The sequence below is a fragment of the Lissotriton helveticus genome, chromosome 4_1 (assembly GCF_964261635.1).
Source record: "Lissotriton helveticus chromosome 4_1, aLisHel1.1, whole genome shotgun sequence".
Taxonomy (NCBI): Eukaryota; Metazoa; Chordata; class Amphibia; order Caudata; family Salamandridae; genus Lissotriton; species Lissotriton helveticus.
The window spans coordinates 1,566,582,172-1,566,606,528 of NC_136063.1; the positions used below are offsets into that span (position 1 = coordinate 1,566,582,172).

Genomic DNA, 24,357 nt, shown 5'->3' on the forward strand with positions numbered 1-24,357 from the left:
TCGGGGTTCTTGCCGGATAGGGCGACCAAGTTGAACCTCCGCCGCACACATAATTGGTTGCAGGAAGTTAAAGGGAGGAGTGAGCCCCATTGGTTCCTCTCCCTCGACGCGGAGAAGGCATTCGACGCGGTACACTGGCCGTTTCTAATGGCGGCGCTACAGAGATTGGGGTTCGGCCCCAAGTTCCAAAAATGGGTGCGACTCCTGTACACAGCCCCGAGGGCGCGGATTCGGGTCAACGGGAGGCTATCCCGCGAATTCCAGATCGGCAGAGGTACACGCCAGGGGTGCCCGCTATCCCCTCTTTTGTTTACGCTTACCATAGAAATTCTAGCAGTAAAGATCAGACAGAATCCGGTGATCCGGGGATTTTCATGGGGAGACTCCAACTCCACACAGGAAAAAATATCCCTGTACGCAGACGATGTGCTATTGTACATCACTGAGCCTGAAACTACAATTCCGGAGTTATTCAGGGAATTGGACGGCTTTGGTGCTAGGGCAGGCCATACCATTAACTGGCACAAATCCGTCCTCTATGACCCACAGGGTCTGGAGCGGGGAGAGTGCCTCCCGGAGCAACTAGTACATACCACATAGAGATTCCAGTACCTGGGTATCTACATCACCCTAGATAGGGACCTTTCCTTTAGTAAGAATATAAAACGAATCATGGATAGGGCAACAACAGAGATGACTGGGTGGCGACAATTACCGATCACCTTATTGGGCCGGGCGGCGATATACAAAATGATTATCCTGCCGAAGTTTCTGTATGCGCTCCAAAACGAGTACTACCAGCTACCAGCCAAAACTATAACCAAAATCCATGCAGACCTCCGGGCGTTCCTGTGGCTGGGGAAACGGCCGCGAGTGGCCCTGTCGACTCTACAGCGCCATCAGTACAACGGAGGGATTTCACTTCCCAACCTTGAGGCATACTACTGGGCGGAACACCTCGCCCCAATTAATGATTGGCTACACGCATCGGCGGACCACCCGACCTATGCGCTGGAAAGATTTAAAATGTCACCCAGAAATCTATTGTACTATCTATACGGGGGGACGGTGCGGACATTGCTCCTGCCGGCCACGGTGATCACCCTGAACGCTTGGAACAGGGCTACTAGACGCTTGGGATGGGACAAGAAGCCTACCCGACAGACGCCGCTGTGGCACTGCCAATGGTTGAGAGAACTCAGTAAGCTACGCGGCTTTCGGAGATGGGATGATATAGGAATCTCCACAATTGGGGACGTGATTGCAAGGGGTGAGCTGAAGCCTTTTCAGGTGCTTAGAAACGAGTTTGGGTAGCACAACACTCAGTTCTACAAATACGCACAATTGAAACATGCATGGAGGGCACAAAACATCACGCTCACAGATATTCCGGAATATGCACCGTTGGAGGGCAGGCTACTTCAAGAGCGGGTCGTGGAAAGGGTGGTATCCCTCACGTATAAAACCCTGACAAACCACATGTTAGGCGACTTGGCAGGGCTCAGGAGAGTATGGGAGGCTGACGTGGGTGAAATGGAGGACCTGGACTGGGAGATTATCTTAATGCATCCTCGTGAGGTGGCGATAAAATCAAGGCTACGCCTCATTCAACTGAATGTACTACACAGAACCTATTTTGACAGGGTACGCCTCTTTAAAATGGGGAGAATAACAGACCCGACATGCCTTAGGTGCCACCACCAACGAGGAGATTTCTTTCACACGATGTGGGCATGCACATTATACAAACACACTGGGAGCACATATTCACGGAACTGGAGGAGGTCCTGGGAGTGAACTTGACACGCGACCCCAAATTAGCGTTATTGGGCATGACAACCGAGGTGGACCTGCCACGCCCCATGCTTATTTTCTTGGTGCTCGCATTGGTGGTGGCAAAAAGGGACATTGCAAAGTATTGGGGTGCGGCGGAAATACCCGATATTGAGGAGTGGAGAAGGGGCCTGGACCTCTATATGGCCGCAGAAAGAGTAACCTATAAAGCTAGGGGGTGCCCCAAAAAGTTTCGGAGAGTGTGGGCTAAATGGAGGCAATATCATGGATTGGAGGGGGGCCAATGAGGGAGAAAACTGAAGAGCACAAGGGTCCGAGATACAATTGATTTGCCAGAAGCTACAACGTGGGCAATGTGAAGATCGACTAACCATGCAGTTGTGAGTTAGATAATGGTAATCCTTGATCGGTAGGAACTGCGGTGGGTCCTGGGGAGTGGGGGGGGAAAGGGGGGTGTAAGCTGCTTTTTGACATCTAGTTCTTATGTTCATGCTGTAGATATATTTGGCGAACTACTACTTGTGGAACCAAAAAGTTGCGTAAACACCGGACGGAGGCGGAATGTTGACGCCCTGCCGGCTGCTGATTATATCATTGTCGATTCCTACTGATGCAACAATAAAAATAAATTTAAAAAAAAATAAAAAAAATCAGTGACTTTTGTTGTTCAGCACCATAGGGATTGTAGTTGTTGTTTGAAAAGGATCTTCACCCCCCCCCCCATCAAAAACCCAATTTCAAGAAAGAATATTGACCTATTATATGCCCAGACCAGCAATTTCCCTCACTTACCGTAAATTGATTAATAATTCCCCTGATTTATTTTATATATTTATAAAGTTTTAGATAGCGAACCTGACAAGGCTGTGGGAGCACTACCAGAGGCCTTGGTCCCCAAACCCCACCCCTGTGGCTATGCGATCTAGGTTCCGTCTGGTCTAACTAAAATTCTTACATAAATGTTAATATGCATGCACCAATATGACAAAGATGGGAAGATTATCGTCAGCATTGTGTCATAGAAACTGTGGCCAGACAGGAATCTGTGACTCAATGCATGAATGCCATGGGGGCTACTGCAAAGTGATGCTTATTTAATATTTGAGAGGACACTGACCTTTCCCGAATGGATCAGATATGGATGACCTTGGGATTTATGGTGGCTAAATGCAACATTGAATGGCTGTGGAGGGCGGACATGGCACCACAATTCATTGATTGGGAAAAGGACATGGACTGGTGAATCCTCGCAGAGGGGGCAGTCTATGAAGGGAGAGGATGTCCAAAGAAGTGGGCAAATATTTGGGGGAAATGGAATGACAATCTGAGTGGGCTCCGTCTCCTTATTGAAAGTACGGATTTTGATACAGTGTTTTGAGGATAACGGAACTCTCCTGATGCCCTGTGATATATCGGAGAATGGGGTGACTTGGTGGGCCAAGGGGAATTATGACTTGTATGATAATGTCGTGGAGCTATTTTATTACTCTCCCTTTACTTTTGCTGATGTCTTTGTTTGCTCTTCTTGCAAATAAAAAGATCTTTCAAAGAAACAAAAACAACAACAAAAAAACTATTTCCTACATCCTGAAATTATGCTATGACCCCAGGCACCATAGGCATACTTCGTGAGGGAGGGCCTGTCACGGAAATCTGTTTGAGACAGTCCATACACCGCTTGAACACTGTTGCATTAGGAGGTGACCTCTTTCACTGAACATTGGAATTTGTTAGCAAAAAAGGGTCTTGAAAAGATAGAAGTACAGCTCTGGGTCGGCATCTGAAGGCTCAGAAAGAAAGGAACAGTACACATGGGTGGCTCGTAAATGAGGTTCCGCTCCAAGCTCCTGGAGTGGATCAACATCGACTGGAGCCTCACGGTGCCGCCTACCAATGTGCAGGAGCCCTGCCTTTAAGTTTCCAGATCCAGTCTGATACCTGCGTAGTATTCACAAAGTGACGAATCCGAGGTTAAATACACCCGTTAGAACGAGTGTATATTATTTATAATAACACATATTACATTTACATATAAACCATTTTGCGCAAAATCAATTGCAGCAAAGGATCAACATGTTCTCTAATTTCAAAAAAATTATTAGAAGGCTAATTACCTAAATACCTGCAGCAGGAGAGTGACTCCAAGAATGTGGAGGCAAGGAAATTACACCTTTCATTTTTTTTAAATTGATTTTTACTTTTGCTAGAAAATAATTCAGCATGTCACCGTTCAGGCTATAAAGGTTCACATATATATATGAATTGTAAAAAAACATGATAGTCACCTACTTGGGATAACTCGCACCACATACTAACTCCTCCATTGGCTACTTTATCAGTGAGTATGAAGTACAATTTGCTAATCGTAAGGCGTAATGTGCAAGACTTTGTCAGTTTTGCAATTGTGTTTACAACACCTGTATGACAAAAAGAAAAATAAGGTTTAGTGAAAGAATTATAAATGAATAAAGTAATCTTTAGAAAGGTAGGTATTATTATTATTTTTTTTTACAGAAAACACAGTTTGCAAAATAGCCAGACAAAATGACATGCAGTGAAGTATGATACAGGTAATAAGTAAGAACCAAGTCATTCAACAGTGACTGTTATTAAGATGATAGTGACCAGGAAAAATCTCAAAGTTAGACTAATTCAATATTCATGGTTTCGATCTACAGAAGCCTCAACAAATGTACACGTAGTCACATACATCGAGGCGGAATACTAGGTGGAAGAACACACTGAGCATATGTATACTAATATCTCAGTTGGAGCACTGTCAGCCAGGTCCACCCTCCACCCCTCCTCAACCCGCACAAGAACCTCCCCCTTGCAGTACCCATTATGGGCAGTATGGAGTGCAGCATTCCAAGTGGGAGTCGTCAATGGCCAGCTGAGGTGAGCCAGGAAGAAGGAACCTGAACAGAGGATTGATAGAGCAGAGAAGCAGACTGGTTTAGCGGCCGGCGTTCGGATGCCATTCATCAGGTCATCGGACTGGCCAGAGCAGTCACTGGTACTCATTGTCAAGAGTGGTTCCTAAACCAGGTGCTGGGAAATAACACACCCTGGGCCCTCGGCCTGATGTAGCAGCAACAGCCAACATCAAACCACCAAGCAGCGGACCCAGCAGCACTTAAGGAGGAACAGCAGAAAAAGAAAACATGCACCTAGCATGACGAACTCAAGAAAGGAAGGCTGATAGCTCAAAAGGAGTGTACCAAGTGTCTGAAGCCAATAGGGCGGCATCTGCGAGCAGTACCACAATCAGCATGCAACCGATGCCAGCAAATGGTAAGCAAGTGCATGGCTTGTCCACATAGGGCAAAACTGGGTGGCCTGTACATCCAGAAGCAAGAGGGGTACTAGGAGGGAGCCCGCAACGGTAATTAATCACTTTGGCATGCAGCTGGTGTAATAAACTGTTACAGCATGAAAGCAGGGCAGCGAGACTTTGCAGTAAATTTTGTGTTACCCCTGCTGCTAGCAAAACTACAATAAACAGTACCACAGGCTATATGGGGACGGATACATGAGTAAATAGGGTAAACAAGAGGTGATGATTTACAACTAACACGTCCAGGCAGCATTGGAGCACAGACAGTACTTTTGGCAGGGTCAAATAGCTTGGCAGTTTCACTCCAGACACCCGATAACATTGGGCCTTAGATGCAAGCAGGCATGCAAGTGGCAGCCACCACTCATCAGCCAAAACTACCATCAATAGGATATGGTCACATGGGGATTGGTAATGGCGGACATAGAGTGACAGCAGAAGGGGATGGCAGTTGCTAAAAATGGCAACTAGCAGCACATCCAACTGGAGGACAGCACATATAGCGCAGTTCTGACGATTGGCCACTTTAGCTGCTAAGTCAGGGGTGGTTAATAGGCATGGCAAACCAGGGGCTTCAGACACAACACAGAACCCGCACCAAAGCTTGGGTCTGCCAGGGTCACAAAAAGGTTGGCAGATGGGTGTGCAAGGAGCCAGCGAAAGCCTAAGTGGGGCCACATAAATTTATGGGGTAGGTTGGTAAGTAGAAACAGTGCTACAAATGCAAGTAATGGGTGCGCATGGGTCCATGGGAACGGAACAGCAGGGCACAATAGGTCCTGCTGTTACATGGGCACAGGGACAACACCAACCCTGCATCCTAGTGCTTACTTCAGGGCATCCTCGAGTGATTACCATGATGGCAGATCAAATGGTTTAGCTAGCATTTTTCCACTTTCAATTAAAGAGACAATTTGGCAAAAAAATGATTAACTTATCTCTGATGGAAATCCATCAAGCAGGATTGGGCCTGCTAAACCATGACAAGAAAGATGAGGATAAGAAAGAAAGGCACAAAGTTAGAAAAGAAAGTACCAGAGAAAACTGGCTAAAGGCTTTCTGGATAATGGCACGCATAATATTAGAGAAGCTCCCGCAGAGTACCGCTGTACGAGCATAAGATACATGACGCACAGAAGATGTGCAGGGTGTTGCATGGTTGAGGTACAACCAGGGATTCAGGCTCAAATACAGAGTGGCTTAGCATTGAATGGGGTCATCAGGATTTGGCGGGATACACCCACGAAATGGTAAAAGGCAGGAAAAGCGTAAACCAGACCAGACAGCTCTTTTGGTACCCAGCTGGAAACGCAAAGCAGGACAAATCCACGCCTGGGGGAAAATTTAAACCGTATATTGAGAGTAAATCCCCGGGAGGGGCCTCTGTGATATGCTGGAAATTTGAAAAAAGGGATTGCAAATGTTGTCCAGCTTGTAAATTCAGGGATGTCTCCAGTGCAAGTGGGGAATGGCAGCCGGCCAAAGAATGAGGAAATGGGGGCTGAGAAGGCATCCTCCCTCAGACAGAGAACTACCTGGGGGAAGAAGATGGGTGGTCGATATAGGTGCAAATGGGACAAGCAAATTAGACTACGCATTGGCCCAATGCATATGAAACTTTTCCTCTCCCCCTGAGGTAATTACTCAACATACAGACCAGAAGAGGCACACCGCTTAATTGTTGGGTTTTAAGAAGGCTTCAAATACCTTACAATGGCCGAAAGTGGACTGGTTTAGCAGGAACCTGTAAACAGTTAAGAAACATGCAGGGGTTATGAGGCAGAAACTGTAGAAGGAGCAGTGGCTATGTTAAGGGCCCTTTTGGGTAGCCAACACATCTAGACATTATAATATTTCTATTGGTGATTGGCCCAAAGAAAGAGCCAAGGCAGCTCAGGCTCCTTCTTTGGGGCAATCACCAATTCCCTGAATAGCAGCTCAGGCTGATTCACCATCTATCTTAACCCAAATGGGGAATATGTCAATGACTGGATAGATCAAGAGCAGTGCTCAGTTACCTGTGCAACATTTGAGGAAAGTATTAATGTGGTAAAAAAAACACACACAAAAACGCTATCATTGGTTCATTAATGGCAAACAGAGACATTGAGTCAACTTTCCAGCTCATACTGGTCCACCCTGAAAGCTTTCACCTGTTAAATTGCTAATTCAAAGAACAATTCTATTATTACATATCTCATTTTCATACTTCGAGGCCTTAAGTAAATTTTTGGATCAGGGGTTGAGCAAGTGGCATCAGAAGGAGGGTAGGCTGCAATAACTAAATCAGGGGTCTCCAACCTTTTCTGTAATAAGAGCTACTAATATTATTAGTGTTCTGTAGTGACCACATCAGACAAGAGTAAATTAGAGTCCACCGAATGCAAAACTGTCAGCACTGACCACTTCAGTGAATCATCCAGGGTCGTCAGTAGTAACACAAAAAACCTCTTTATCATGGGTATTCCCCAAGAGCCCTAGCTGCAAAACCCCTGGCACAAACATTTAAAATAAGAGTAATAAGTCTCCCTTGGGAAACATGATTTATCACTCAAATATCAGCGTTAAAGATGTTATGGAAATTCAACCTTTTTTTTCTCCAAACATACGAGTTTTGAAAATACACACATTTTCATCTCAAATAAATAGCTTGCAATTGTTGTATTCATATGGTAATTTAACAAAGCAATATCCTCTAATTTAGTAGGCTCACAGGAGAGCCACTTACAAAGATCAATCAGTAGTTCTCGAGCTACTTGTTGCGGATGCCTGAAGATTATTCCATCTTTGTAGGGTCTCCAGGCTCCTTACAGTACAGAAAACATACTTGAATCCTTCTCACAGCTCTATTTGGCAATTTAGGGGGTGCAGGTTTCAAAAGACTAGACTATAGGCCCAACATCTAAGCTGACATTCCTTCGGAAGGAGCTGGGTTCAGTGCAAGATATCGGTCGGTTGCATCAGGACAAGGGAACCGAGTTGAAATAAGCAATGTAAATGTAAATGTAAATGTAAAATGTAAATGTATAGGCATTTATATAGCGCACTACTTACCCGTAGGGTCCCAAGGCGCTTCGACCGCTGCGAAACCCTTCCTGGCTTCCCTGAGAGATGGTCCCTTAATGGGTATCTCCAGGGTGAGACCAGGCATCCCCGGCGGTCTGGTGGGGCCGTTAGTGAAGATGAGGCAAGCTAATGCCCAGAGTTGCCGAGTGTGATCGCTGATCAGAGTGGGCACCAAGGCGAGAGAATTATCGAGTCCGCTGACCCTGGTCCAGAAACCTGCCGCGCCGGGAATCGAACCCTGGTCCCGGGCCGTCCTCTGCTCTCGGGTCTGCCGCCTCTAACCAGTGAGCCACACTACTTCACTTGCAATGGAGAACATGGCTGCAAAAGCAAAACTAGGTGAAATACAGGAGCTCCCGGGTAAACTTCAATTTGCTGCGAGAGAGTGACCTCAGCTGGCAGGGCCTAAGCAAAGCCGCTTTGGAGGCTCGCTGCTGTACTGCTTTATGTTGCTCTGGGGGCAAAATAAGCATTGTATAATCTGCTCACAAAGGAATTTTGGACTAAGTAAAGTAGTACACCTGTAGTAGCCTTTTGCATACTCTAATACACCTTTCTAAATTGAACTCAAAACATATAAATGGGAAATAAAATGCCAATATCCGTTTATGACTGTGCAGTCTTTGTATTTTTACTAGTAGAACTCTGGACATTACAGGACCGAAACCCGAAAGCATGTAAGAGTACTTAAAAGTGTAGTCTGGTAATACTACTTCCCATACTAATAAATTATTGTGTTACTCCACTTCTTAGACTTGTTGTCTTGGCACCCAACAAAATATCCTGGGCGTCGGGCTACAGAGATTCTGTACCCTAAATCATACATGAAGACAATACAATCAAAGCTCTTGGTCCTACATGCAGAACAGGCACCCTGAAAAATACACGGTGGGCTCCAGAAGTACAAGCGTTTGAACTTCAGAATCCTCTCGGCGGTCGAGGTGTTTCAAAAAGCCATTCACAAGACCATCTGGACAAGGAGTCATTGTTGCCAGCAACAACATTTTAATACATACCTCTTCCATTCCTCAGCACCACTGATGCTCGCTAGAAGTTCATGAGCAAGTCTCCGAGTATGGCTTAATACATCCTAGCAAATGTGAAAATGTGAAGAATACACTTGAATTCTTTAGCTACGTTTCTCCCATCAAGTTGTTCATGTGAGTGCAAAGAAGGGACAGGATATTAAAAACAGCCACTTCACCAAAAATACCATGAAGATGCAGTTTTTTGACACTTCATACCGAATCTGGTGACCATCACAGAGACCCTTGGTGAGCTCACCAAGCTAAAATACGGCACTGCCCCTTTCCCAGGAGACACAATCAAGCATTCTAAGCTATCAAAGATGCTTATCACCAAGAGGAACTATGAAACACTTCAAACCCACTAAAAGCAATGAACTAGTGGTTGATGCAAGCCAGTGGGACTACGGGCAGTACTGCTGCAGCAACAGTCAAGAGAAGAATGAGCATCCAGGGTTTTTGCATGCACAGCCCTCACATGCACAATGTAGACACTCAAATTGAACGTTAAGCCACAGTACACAAATGAGACTGCCAACACTTCCACGTGTGTCTCCTTTGCCACCACTCTGAAGTGGTAAAAGGCCACAATCTGCCTTTGTTTTGGTGACACTGAGGTATGCAAAAAAAGTGATGGATGGAATACTTGAATTAATCTCAGCCACTTATAATTACCCAGGGCTGCCTCCCAGTCCACTGTTATACTGCATAGCATGACACCTCAGTTTGGACCCAGCCATGCGCAAATCAACCTTGAGCTTGCTCCGATGAGAAAAATCCAGCTCAAATTCCCTGCATTGGAACACAAGCAACCCAGGACCAGTTTTTGTAGGGCTCATCAGCCAGATATAGCTTTGTTCCAGTGGCACTGTGTGCCCAGAACTCACGTGTTCCAGTTCAGGGTAGCCCTAGCGAACTGCCACTGGTCGAGATTAATTCAAGCATTCTTTCCAATCACCTTGTTTTTGATTCCTTTGTTTTGGGCACATCTCACTTTATTTAACATATTTTGTTGGTTTTGTAGTTATAAACAACTCGAGTTTACAGTTCACCAATATGAATGAATGAATGAATGAAAGGGGTTTTGTAGAGCGCGACTGCTGCCCGAGGGCGTCCAAGCGATAGGTAGATGGAATAGTACTCTGAGGGACGGGGGGAGAGAGCCAGGGGGGGAGTATTTAATTTCTGAACAGGAATGTTTTTAACTCTTTACGGAAGGACAAGAGGATGGGGTTGGACCTTAGGGGAAAGGGAAGGGAGTTCCATAGTTTAGCGGCATTGAGCGTGATCACCTGCCTCCTGCTCTGGACCTTTTGATTCTGGGAACTGCGACAAGGAATGCGTTCGTTGATCGGAGTAGCTTGCCGGGGCAGTAGGGGGTGAGAAGTGTGTGGTTGATCTCAGGGCTGGCTCTATGGAAGGCTTGATGCGATATGCACAGGGTTTTTAATTTTATTCTTTCCCTGACAGGGAGCCAGTGGAGTGACCTGATCCCTGACTTAGCTGATTCTCTGAAGGGGATCTGGAGTAACGTACGAGCTGACACGCTGGAGTTTCTGCAGCACGTATTGAGGGGCTCCCAAGTAAAGGGCGTTGTTAAAGTCAAGTCGGGACTGGATGAGGCCCTGAATGACAACCTGCTTGGCTTCGAAGGGCAGGATTGGAAGGATCTTTCTCAGCTTCCAGATGATCCCGAAGCAGGTTGCTGCTGTTTTCGTTGCCTGAGTGTTAAAAGTGAGGGTTTTGTCCAGCCAAACTCCCAGACTTTTGATGTCCTCCTTCGGGGTTGGGGGTGGGCCTAAACTGGAGGGCCATAGTTGGTCGATGGGGGTGGGAGTGGGGGGGGGCCGAGAAACATGATCTCGTTTTTGTCGCCGTTGAGTTTTAGTGAGGATGCTGTCATCCATCTCCTGACATCCTCCACGCAGGCTGCCAGGTTGGGTTGGGGGAGCCCGCTGTTCTTCTGTGCCAGGGAGACCACCAGCTGTGTGTCGTCCGCATACGAGATTATCTTGATGCCATATTGGCGGACGACCTCAGCCAGCAGTCTCATGTACACATTGAACAGCGTAGGGCTCAGGGAGGAACCCTGGAGTACCCCGAAGTTTAGAGGTCTGCTAGTGCAACAGGAGTCACCGTCGAAGAACTGAAAGGTCCTTCCGCTCAAAAAGGATCCAACCAGTCAAGAGCGTCTCCGGAGACTCCCAGATCGGATAGTCGACACAGCAGGGTTTTATGCACGGTATATATGTATTGCAATTAAATTTCAAACATTCAACACGACCCCCTCCCTGATAGTAGCTACTATCCAAGTCTCCCACATTTCCCAACACTCAATCTTACATTATATCTTAACCGCATTGACTTCCAAGACACAGTACATTGCCTGTATTGTACGTTTTGGTGTGCATTATTTATAAACATGATCTACTATGGGAATTCCGGGGATTATTATTCATTGGGGTCTGGATACCCAATAGCAGGTCAATCATAGTTAAAGTTTAGTTCAAAGACTGTTCAACAGAAATAAATTATTCCAACATGTCCCATTCCAATTAAATTTGGTGTTTCCGAAGCCCTCTATTTTCTTCCCTTCTTATCTCCATACTTTCGGCTCTACCCCATCATATTACCTCACCATGCTAAGATAATGCTGTTGGGGCTTGTACAGACTTCGGCGCATTGTTATTGCCCTTTTCGCTAATAATAATGATAGATTGGCAAACCGGGCCTGAGTTCCTTGCGATTTCCGTAGTTTATTTGCTCCTAGTATGCAGTATTCCACAGTGTCTTTCCCAACGCCTGGTGCTAACTCATTAATGATTTTGTACACTGTTGCCCAGAATGATGACAGTCTCCGGCATGCCCAGAGCATATGTAGTAGTATGGCCTGTTGCACGTGGCATCTGGGGCAGTCACCTGGCGCGTCTGGAAACATGTTACTTAACTTGTGTGGCGTCAGGTATGCCCTATGCACTATCATGTATTGAATTCGCTTGAACTTGGGGTTTCTTGAGATTTTAGCGGAACATTCCAGTGTTTCTCCCATTCCTTATCCGATATTTATGCCCGATATCTTCGGACCATTTAGTTGTAAGTTCCTGTAATGAAACCGAGGCTTGTGTCCTAATACTGCTGTATAACCATTTTACTCGATGTCCTCCGTTTCCCATAAGGTGCAACATATGGACAAGTGTGTATGTTGGGGGCTCCTCGCCTTCAGGAGACCAAGAATTTCTCACATATCTACTAATACTGGCATGTAATATATATAGAGTGTTAGGAATTCCTTGTTCTCTCACAAATGTATATTGATCCATGTAAACACTATCAGAAAAAAGAATTCATACCGAGCTCACACCTTCTTCCAGCCATTTGGCCAGACATCAATTAGTAAGAATCCCCATTGGCGTAGGAATCCTTAGTAGAGGTGTATTAGGGGGGCATGGGCGTTGCCCCTTGGTGTACTATATCGCTTTTCTCCAATAAGATATGGCTACCTTGAGTAATGAGGGTGTCGATTGTGGGGTTCTACTTTTTGACAATATCAATGAGTGCAATGCCCCCCTTTCCCAGTAGCTCGTGTCATATCAATCCAGCCGTCCAATAAGAGAGCCAGTGGAGCTGACTAGCATAGCAATACGCACGGAAGTCGGGAACTCCCAAACCCCCCTTGGTCAGTACTTAGTTGTAATTTAGTAAGTCCCACACGTCTTCTTCTTTTAGCCCATATCAGATCACTTAACATTGTGTCTAGTATTTGAAAAGTGCTTGATAGGAATATTATTGGTAAATTAGTAAAGTAATACAGTAATCTGGGGGGCATTACCATCTTCGAGATTGCTATTCTGCCCGCCACTGTGAGTGGTAGCGAAGTCCAAAACTTGATTTGTGTTTTTAGTGTTTTAATTGCTCGCCCTAAATTTCCCTCTAACATGTCCTTAGGTTCCCTGTAGATCTGAAGACCTAAATATTTAAATGTGGTAAGTGCTATATTAAAGGAACAAGGCCCAAATCGAATGTGACCGCATCGGCCAGTGTCTTTAAAGTAATAAACATAGGACTTGTTTTCGTTTATGGTGAGACCAGATAGTAATTGGAAATGTGTAATTACCTATGAGAGAGTTTCAGGGGGGCCGCGGAGATCTTTAAGATATAATATAAGGTCATCTGCATATGAGGACAGTACATGTGTTGTGTTTCCTAGTTTAATGCCTCTGTCCCGTGCCACTGTCTGTATTTGTGCAGCTAGTGGTTCGAGTGCCGACACAAACAATAGTGGTGACAATGGACAGACCTGTCTTGTACCCCTGGCCACCACATAAAGCCTAGAAATATGAGATCCGTACGGGCACGCGCCGTTGGCTCCGTGTATAATATCTTCACCCAACGTATATATTCCTGCGGTATACCAAATAGTGAAAGTGCACGATGCATATAATGCCAATGTAGGGTGTCAAGCGCTTGATGCAAGTCAAGTGAAATACAACCGCCCACCGCGTCCCCTTCAGGTATTAGAGTAAGTATCTGATGTAAACGTCTGTTATTCAATGAAGTGCTCCTACCCGGAACAAAACCACATTGATCCATGTGCACCAGTCTAGGCAAATAAATGAGTAGTCTACCAGCTAGTATTTTACTAAGGATTTTGTAATCAGTGTTTAACAGGGAAAGGGGGCGGTATCCCACCATTTCAGTTGGATTTCGACCCGGTTTTAACAGTGAAGTGACCAATGCTTGTATTGTGGTGAGGGGCAAGAAGCCTGTATCTAACGCTGCATGGTACAATTTTTCAAGGTGTCGGGTCAGCAGTGCAGAGAAGGTTATATAAAATTCAGCGGGCAGGCCATCTTGGCCCAAGGTCTTATTACGTGGGGGGACTTTTATGGCTGAAGGGATTTCAGCTTTTGTTATAGGCTTAGCCAGCTCCTTCTTTTGTATTTCTGCAAGTTGGGGGAATTCTAAGTTCTCAAGGAAGCTATCCAGATCTTGGTCCTGCAATTCTACAGGTGCAGCATATAATGCTGCATAATAGTCTCTAAAAGGCTTATTTATGTCATCTTGTGTGGTTACCGTATTTCCCTCTGGTGTGACCACCTCGTGTATAGGGGTAGGAGATGGGGCGTCTCCTATTATTCGTGCAAGTAATGGTCCAGCCCTGTCTGCTTCTGCATGTAGTTTATGCGTATAGGTACGATAATCAAGCGTCCTCAGCTGTTCTAACAGTTCAGCTTACTTAATTCGTGCTTAGTGTAATTCCTCCCTTTGTGTGTCATCTAACGCTGCGGCGGTTTCCTATCTACCCAATCTAGCTTTTAAGTCCTGCAGGTCTTTATCTACCATAGATTGTAGTCCTACTTTTGTACCAATAGCCTCCCCATGGATGACCGTCTTAAATGCCTCCCATTCTACCTGGCGCGTACTCGCAGAGTGTGTGTTTTCTTTGGGCACAACACCTCACTTACGCCCTTCTTCAAAAAAGTGGACCCACCAACTAAAAATGTGTACCTCCAACCTCATGTACAACGCAGAGGTCAACAATCTGGCGGGCTCTTTGTACAACACACACTATATAAATGCAAACCTTTCTCCCGCTTTCCCCCCGCTATCTCAATCCTCAACTAACTGACATATTCACCACTCAAATTACTTTCATATTTTTACTATAATAATTCAGCACTAATCCTTTATGGTTCCGGAGTAGCGTGCTGCTCACTGAAAAATCGCTTTGACGACTCGTCAGGGGAAGTAAGCGCTATATAAATGCTATTACAATACAATTCAAAATATGTTTGACTACAACTGGTGCATTACCAATAGGCCAGTCTCATGAAGAAATTAAAGTGAGAAGACGAGAGCACTGGTGCCTTCATGAAGCAACATAAGCAATGCAAGAACACAACTGGAAGCATTCACTAGAAGGGGAAAAACCTAGATGAAAATACCCAAGTCATTCACTGCGTTCTTAGGAGAGTAAGGAATGAACCGGGAATGACTACTGGGGGAAATGTTTTGAAGGAAACAGTTATATCACAGGCCTGATTATGCTTCGTCTAGCTCAATAAGGTCAGTAACACATAGCTATAGCTAAAATCAATGCCAAGATCGGTAAAAAGGTCTGTTTCTCGAATCTAGACTCAAAGATGTCTGCAGGTACCTTGTGCCAATCTGCATGGTGCCCTCACCTGCAGAACTCAAATCCACATTGGATTCTGTCTAAGGGATAGACATATGAATATTTCCAGAATGTAAATGTGCTTATTAATTTTGCAGGTACCAAAGTGTCAGTCCAATCTATGTGTTTTGATTTCATCATTCATAAATACACTCCTTTGTTATTATATGACAACATTATACTACATTCTCTTCTTTTGCACGATTGCTTATTTATTTTATCATTGGCCCTTAAAAAAAGTTAGTAAAAGCATATTTTCTTTTTTTTTTTTGTCCATAATTTCTTGATTCAAAATGCAAATATTCGCTCCACGTTCTGAGCTCTTTCAAATGTAGAGGCAAAACGAAGCCTTTTAATATAGTCTGCGTCTGCATTACTCATCTGCCAATACAACTTTTCAAATAGAATCCTTCATTACTTCTTGAATTTTTAGAATTTACTTAGCTTGAAATAAGGCTGACATGTTTCTCCTTTCTATGTCTCTTTAAGACCTCCCTTGAGGCAAGCCTTGAGGACTTTATGCGCTGCATTATTTTATTGGCAGCAGGACAGGATGAATATCTAATTTAGGCCTTGCTTTGACTTCCAAGTATGTTCTTCACGCGGATGCAACCCTTGACCAGAGGTGTCTGTCATGTGCTTAGTTGTGTATGGCAGTGCTGCATACAGCTGGCAGTTAATCCATGCACTTAGCTTGACTAAATCTGTCTCTGAGCCACCAGCATGTGACTATGCTTCAAACCACTGAGGTAGGCACAGTTTGCTGAGGGACGCTTACAGACCCATGGAGCCCTTCATTATGGTGAAGCAGTGCAGTGACCTGTAGACAAAGATAAGTTTGGACTTCTACACGTCCTCTGTCAACCAACACCTCATGAAAAATGGGAAACATAATAACTGCATGTTGGTGGGGTGGAGGGCAATGAAATTAAAATTAACGATAAACCTCCATTTCAGGCACAGAATTTCAATGACACACAACCTAATCATAAAGTACAGGAATATCACCCCCAGATGGCTACAGGTGAATGGGGAGGTTAAACGATTTATGAGATTCTTCGATAAATTAATTCACATAGCTGCCGAGCAACAAACTAATACTGAATGCTGGGATAACTCATTGTGCAACCAGATACAACAGGTACTCCATCCTAAATGTGCCTGAATGGTCTGCGCATAGCCTCAAAAGCTGCTGGAAGTGAATCTCGCCACCACTGCCTGCCTACTTGACAATGTCAGCACCTGAAGAAGTGGGTGGGGAAGACCCTTTCCGACTGGAACAGATGATCATGTATTGGTCCAGGTCGAAATTTCCAACTTCCAGCGGAAGGATCCCCATGGATATAGGCCACTAGAACATGGTGAGAGGAGAAAGATTATTTCCCTTTTAAAGCAATTACAAGGGACGCAGCACTGAACAGCCTAATCCAGTCCATTATCAAAATCATCACCATGCTGTTAGGTAATTCTGGACTTGGATGGTGAAGGACAATAGAGAATTACCCACAGACTTTTGTGCTTTCCGTATCAAATTCCTCATTTTATGGGACTATACGGACTGCTTTTACCATTGTAAACTTCTGTAGTTTCGACTTGGCAAATTCACGAGAGGGAAATTGCAGGAATGCAGTAATTATCAGAGGGCTAGAAATTCTGATTTCTGAACAAACAGGAGATTTTGGAAAGTTTTCAATATACTGTCCAAATTTTTTAGCCCTTCGCATTTTTTTGGGTGCACTCTTTTCTCCCATTTCGAAAGGTATGTCTTGTACAGCAACTGGCACTCGAGTATTACAGCAGATCTGGATGGTCAGTCCACTGTCAGTACACTCCTTTACAGCGTGGTCTGGCTAGGCGATAAGAAAGGACTGCGTGCACTTGAGTGCCAGTCTTTTTGAGTCTGAGCTTCAGAGAGGGCATGTTTTGAAAATTCTTAGGAGAACTAATTAGCACATTTGATGGCCTCATAGGACATGATGTCATATAAGGTTTGACATCACTGACCACAAATGACGCATAACTCAGCGAAACATGAGCCAATAATCAAGTTCTGCCGGCCATGCTCCCAGAAACGCAGGGACGGAAGTGTGGAGGTCGTACTAACCTAACCTGGGCTGACTACACTCAGTCAGTAGAAGCTGCCTAAACGTAAAACACTGGGGGAGATGGCTTCCCAACACTATTTTACCAGACTTTTGTGTCCCAACTGACTAGGAAACTATAAGAAGTCTTTAGGGAAGCTAAACAGTTGGCCAAACTTCCTCTCACTATAAGAGAGGCCATCATCTATATGATGGCCACGCCACCATAAGGGAGCCTAGAAAACCCTTTATCTTATCGGACATTGACCATGATCAACTCAGAGATCAACTCAGACACTATTGGTCTGTGTAAGATCCTGGCCAATACGGTGCGGCAGGAGGTTGGATGGTTGGTTTGAAAAGATCAATGTGGGTTCATCCGTGGCCACAGCACGGCCATATATATTCCTAGATTTCCTCATGTGCTGCATTTGGTTATTGAAAGTGAGGAGAAGCTTTCACTATTCGCAATCGACCTAGAAAAAGCTTTTGATGTCCTGAGTTGGGCTTACTTGAAGGAGGTTCTATGAGCTTCGGACCAGTATTCTGTAGCTGCTAACATATACTTTATACATATTCCAGGCAGCCAAGCAGAGGGTTAGAGTTGGTAGGACTATTTCAGACAGTTAGAATATTGAGTGGTATACCCAGCAGGGGTGCTCACTGTCCCCCTTGCTCTTTGCCTTGAGCTACCATGCTTCAGAAAGACCTGAATAACTTGGGGGTTAGAATAGGAGACACCATTCATACAGCCTCTTTGTATGTGGAAGATGCATGATTTTACCTCAGATTGCCCAGGCTTCTGTGGAAAAGTAAATTTTGCCATGTTCTGTGTCCCTACGTGTCCCCCATCTTATGTTGTATGTGCATGATTAATATGCATATGTATTCCCCATGATCGATTAAAGACGCAATTACAGTTGTGTCCATCTCTAGTATGTCAGTTCCAGTTCTCGTGAAAGCTACGAGTATTGAGCCTATGCAAAGCTACGTTGCCACGTTTCACAGTGTGCACGTTATTTCATTGTAAAGTCCCCGTTTCTAGGCCTCAAAAGGGCCCGGACTCAGATTCAGCTCCTGTCCCCTGAACCCTCGCTGAGGAGCGATACAGCCCCCACCTGTATCCCTGACCCTTCACTTACTTCCTGCCTCACAGTGCCCGGCTCGGCCTGGCTCAGCCTGCCAGTCTGCCAAGAGTATGTTATGATTCCAGTTATCAGTCCAGCTCTCCTTCTCTGCATTCCTAAGCTACTGAATCGCATCAATAGTTTCAGTCATCGTCTAGCCTTTACGTCTCCATGTAAGAGAAATACTGTATTTATGGTCATTTAATATTCCTCAACACACACTACATGTAGAATAATGCATGCACCAGTCTTAGTGTCTGTTAGCCTTTGCCCTGATAACTTTTGGATTCTATCAACATGTTCTCTAAACATCAGATACTAGATAGTGTTTAGGTACATGTCGCTCTGACTCTCCAGACTTTTGTCTCTCCTTCTAGCTCAGAAGTCATAGCCCCCAGCTTCTCCCTAGTTACACGTCATTGCCAGCTTGCGCGCACCACTAGGTTAGAGGTCCCGGCTCCTTAGGTAGCCCCCTCCATGTTTCCGCCCCATTTGTGACATATTCCGTTACGTTTACATCACATGTCTATGTATACGCCCTGTTCACGCCTCTTGTTATACCTCCTTTCTGCCTTATCTCTCGCGACTGTTACAGGCCCCACCCACTGTTACGCCTACTGTATGTACTGTAATGTATTTTGTTTAACTATATATGCTTGTGCACTGTTATTAAAAGTTGCTAGCCATCCCAGATCTTGCCTGTGCAGGTTGTCCTGTTCCTGTCCTTTATGCTGTATTAAACCTGCAAAACTCCTACTACCTCGAATCTTGACTCTTATTTATTGAGCTATCTGTTATTGTTATATCTAGTCAAAAATAGAGGTATTATTTATTTATTTACCACATAATGGCGCCCGAACAGGGACTTGCCCTTTCCCCACGCGCCGGTGAAGCCACGCAAGCCCCCTGATCCTCTGCAGCCGTGACGGAACCATACCGTGCACGTGCAGATATTTCTGCTTCAAGTATCCCTCAGGCCCACGGAGGAGACGGAGGTTGCGGTCCAGCATCCAGACGAGGCGGTGGAGGAACGCGGCGAGTCCCGACCAGAGCCCAAGCCGAGAGTCCAAGGTCCGAGGTATCCGGAGACCCACCCGTAACAGAAGTCCGAAGTTCGTCCGTCCGGCGTCGTAGCAGTCCAGTCCAGTCCGAGGCCTTCCGTTCTTGCTGCCCGGTGAGTACCATTGCTGGGGTAGTATCTAGACAGGGTCAATTGCATTGTCTCTGGTCCGTGGGTTTGGGTACACAGATCCAACACGAAGTGTCCACTTAGGTGGATGCGGGTCCTGACGTGTCTCTTTATGAGACCGGTAAGTTTCGTACTGTTTTAGCAGTGCATCTAGTTTCTGTTCTAGTCCGTTCTGTTCTCGAGAAATTCATGTATTCTGTTTTCAGTATTCCAGGTAGTGTTTTGTCCGAACTGTTATCCTAAATGTCATTCATGTATTTCAATGTCGTGGCATGAAAGTGGTGTAATTATCGTGTTCATTGTGTATTGTATTGTGTCTAGACTACAGTTCAGTCATGCCTTTGTTTTCCAAATTACGTCAGTTAAAAACTAGAAAAGGTCTGTTAGAAGAAGCAGTTCCTGTCCCGCCTAGGGACAGTCCAGGTCATTTTATGTATCAGAAGCATGGCATAAGTGCCATATTATATCTAGATTTATGGGTGGAGTACACCAAACAGTTAGAAGAAAAGTACAGATGGCCCGTATCGGGTACATGGGATGCCGAGTGCATCATGCGAGTAGAAGAAGTATTATGGAAAAAGAAAGCCAGACAGTCACAGAAAGATGCCATCGAGTTATGGCGCAAAGAATCTCATAAAAGAACCGAAAAAGAAATCAGAAAGTCAGAATTAAGTAGAGAATCCTTAGAAAGAGCCCAAGAAAGGGAATTAATCGAAATAGGTGAACGAGTTAAAACCGAACAGTCAGACAGACAGAGGAATGCCCTCATTAAGGGTATGTATCCTCTTCTTGCCGAGGGCTTGCCAAAAGCAACCCCGGAAGCACCATGTAATTTTCCGCCACCCTTAGTTCCGACCAAGCTACGTCACAACCCGACCGCAGCTGATATTTTTCTCTCGTCCTATTTGGACGACACAGTCCCAGAATATGCAAATCCTGTTCTGCCAGCTCCTGTAAATAATGTAATTCATGATCCTCCAGCCACCGGGGCACCTGTGGCAGTACCTGTTACGGTACCCCCGGTCCAGCCCGTAGTACAAATTCCCGCCACATCAGTCACTCTGCCAGCACGAAGAGTATCAGTCGACGATTCCAGTATAGGGGCCGCGGGCGGAGGTCCTCCTGGTACCCCGCCGCCAAGTAGACGTTTAGGAGCAGTCGAGTTACATGAACGTGCGTTACAGCGTACGCCCAAATATAAGACTATTGCAGAAATCAGGCGACTTCTTACTGAATGCTGTTATGATCCGGTCCCAGGCGAGGATAGTATGGTTATATATTCCGTACGTATAAGACAGGTGTCCGAGTATTTGGTCACCCTACCGAATATGAAAGAAGATCTAGACAGAATGTATCGTTTCATTCGTACAGGAGACGATCCAGAAAGTATTGGTGAAGTCATGTCTCTCAGGAAAGCTGAGATCCAGTTCATGTTATTAAAGTTTCTGATCAATTGTTTAATACGGGAACAAGATTCCCCGACTAAAGATCCGACCGAAATGAGAATTCTGACAAAGTGGAGTGATAATATAGCCGAGGGTAAGCACAAGACACTCAATAGTATAGAGAGTATGTACAAGAAAATACGTAAAGAAATAATAAGGTTACACGAACAACGCAAAGAAGCACAAGTAAGCGAGAAAGAAAATGACTCTTCTACTGAAGAGGTAGACGACGAGAATACCGCCAGAATAGCGTATGTAGGTAAATCTAGAATTCCAGACCGACATTTACGCCTAGAACACAAGAAAACTGTTCATCTTCCAGCACCAGAACAAGGTTCTCTAGAACAAGTATTTCAAGCTACTGATCAAATTCTGAAATCACGAATCGGTTATAGTGAATTAAGTACTATGCATGAACAAGAACTAGCCCGATCAGCAGTCCGATGGATTACTGATTCTACCACTTTTCCAGACGAAATAGTGGCACAAATGTTTCTGAAACTGCCCCCAGCCGAGCAGCGACTGGTGGGTATGTATATGATCCAGCACCTCATTACGCTGTATGAGGGTCAACATTCTGATCCAGGTCCGTTACATGATGTCCTGAACGAGTTACTCCAGTATAGATGGAAAGGTTTAGGTACCGATTTAATTAGTGTCATTCTAGAACAGCGCCACAAGTATAGAACGTTTTTAAATCCGCATTTTGTTCATGTCTCACCTCCAGAAAGTAAACTGTTTTACATAGATAGGCAGCATCCGTTACGAGAAGTACACCCAGTTAGGACACCAGATGGTGAAATGCAACGAGTATTTGTTTACACCCCAGTTACAAAGATGGAACTCTTAGAGATGAAGAAATTAATTCCCTGTCACGACAAAGATCCAGCAGGGTTCCACCGTGAATTAAAAGACATGCTCCGTATGGGAGAATACACGTATCCAGATATTATTAAAATGCTAAAAGTCCTGTTGCCTGCAGGCATATATGAAAAACTCAAGGAAAAGGATTGGGAGGTGGGAGAGAAAAAGATCGATTGGACAGCTCTAGAAGCTGAAGATAAGATACGAGTACCAGGTACCGGTCTTGGAGACAAATGTAAAGAATTACCAGAATTATTAATACAAGTTTTACCTAGATTATTAGCCACTAAAAAGGAAGACTGGGATGCAATCTCAGCCTGTAAACAGAAACAAGACGAAGACACTAGTGATTTTTATTCCAGATTTGAGAAATGTTTTATAATAAACAGTGGTTTGAAGACGAGTAGCGAGTCATACCCTCATCTTTTTGTTACTAAATTAGTTGAGAATTCAAGTCCACAAGTTAAAAATCGAGTTTTGAAAGTCGAAAGTACTTGGCAAGCTAGTACCCCGTCCCAAATGCTCCAGATGCTCCAGTATCACCAGAATAGAATCAGAGAAGAGCAAGAACACGAGAGAAGACGTATGAAAGACACGAAAATGAAAGTACTAGTTGCACAATCTGTTCCTCAAGACAGTCAGAAGAGGGGTCCGAATCAAGCCAGTCATCCTGCAGCTCCCGTTAAAGGGACATGCAATTATTGTAAACAGCCAGGTCATTTTATAAATGAGTGTGCAGTTCTGAAACACAACATAGCCACTGGTAAAACTAAAGAAAGACCACGTCCGCCTAGACAAGAACAAGTTTCACAGACTTCTCAGCCACAGAATGCACAACAGACAGTTCCAGCACCGCAGCCTATCGCTGCAACACAGCATGTTACACAGCAGATGTACCAGTATGCACAGACAGAGTATCCAGAGTATCAAGCGTATTCATGAAACAGCCTAGAGAGGGAGGTAGGCTTGCCTCTCATCGAGATTCCTGTAGATCAAGAAGGTCCCTATGTTCACAGTCAAGTATTAGGGAAAGACAGAAAGTTTCTGATTGATACAGGGGCAAGTAGGACTACCATTAGTCACGACGAGGTTCCAGGGGCTCCGCTCTCAGGCTCTAGAAATGTTTCCCTTGGATTTTCAGGAAAGCCTATTGTAAACGAGATATCAAAGCCAGTTACTCTTGAAGTAGGTCCATTGTCCCGAACTACTGATCTACTGCTTACGAAGTCATGTCCAGAAAATTTGTTAGGCATTAAGACACTGAAAGAATTAGGTGCAGTTATTTGCTGTTCCCCAGAGGGAATACGTTTGTTTTTACGTGACTTCAAGGGTCACTATGTTTTACGAGATTTTGATCCGAGATTGTCTAATGTTCCGCAGCATCTATGGGCGCAAGGTCCAACTGATGTTGGCTTCATGCAAATCACACCCCATCGTGTGACTCTCAAGCAAGGTATAGTCTTGCCACGAATCAGACAGTACAGATTGCCACCTGAGGCTGTAGCAGCCTTATCCAAAATTATTGACGAGCTCATTGCTCAAGGAGTAGTTGTAGAAACTGACTCCAATGTATGTAATTCTCCTATCATTCCAGTCATGAAACGTACTGATCCAAATGCACCCCCAGTATATCGATTAGTGATTGATCTTCGAGAACTTAATAAATGTATCATCCCCCAGTATCCAGTAGTCCCAGATATCTCATCTCTATTGACAGCCATTGATTCTGAGGCTACATTTTTCACAGTCATAGACCTCAAAAACGCATTTTTCAGTGTTCCAATTCATCCAGACAGCCAGTACCTTTTCGTTTTTTGTTTAAATGGAAGGAGCTATAAATTCACACGAGCTCCTCAAGGTTTCACAGAAAGTCCTAGCATTTACAGTCAAGCACTTAAGAGACAACTAGACAATATTCACATGCCAACTGACACTGCCCTGCTCCAATATGTCGATGATCTACTGATCACAGCCCGTTCTGAACGTGCTTGCGAGCGAGCATCACTTACAGTTTTGTACTTCCTAGCCGAGATGGGGCACAAGGTGTCCCATTCGAAGCTTCAATTCTGTGTCCAGCAAGTGATCTACTTAGGCCACTTGCTGTCCCAAGTGGGGTAGGCAGTTGACACCTGACCGTATCCAGTTAATAGCGAGTCTTCCTCAGCCCAAGACCCAGAAGGAGGTACGTGCTTTTATCGGCCTTACTTCTTATTGCAGACAATGGATTCCTCAGTATGCATTTCTAGCCAAGCCA

The 24,357-nt window shown here is 44.8% G+C and overlaps 1 protein-coding gene across 2 annotated transcripts in view; it reads right to left on the minus strand.

The window, feature by feature from the left end:
• HUS1 (HUS1 checkpoint clamp component) overlaps positions 1-24,357 on the minus strand; it is a 355,983-nt gene that overhangs the window by 314,539 nt on the left and 17,087 nt on the right. For both annotated transcript variants that reach the window (XM_078685850.1, XM_078685851.1), the window contains exon 2: positions 4,084-4,211. In XM_078685850.1, coding sequence (XP_078541976.1) covers positions 4,084-4,211 — 128 coding nt within the window. The remainder of the gene's footprint in view (positions 1-4,083; positions 4,212-24,357) is intronic.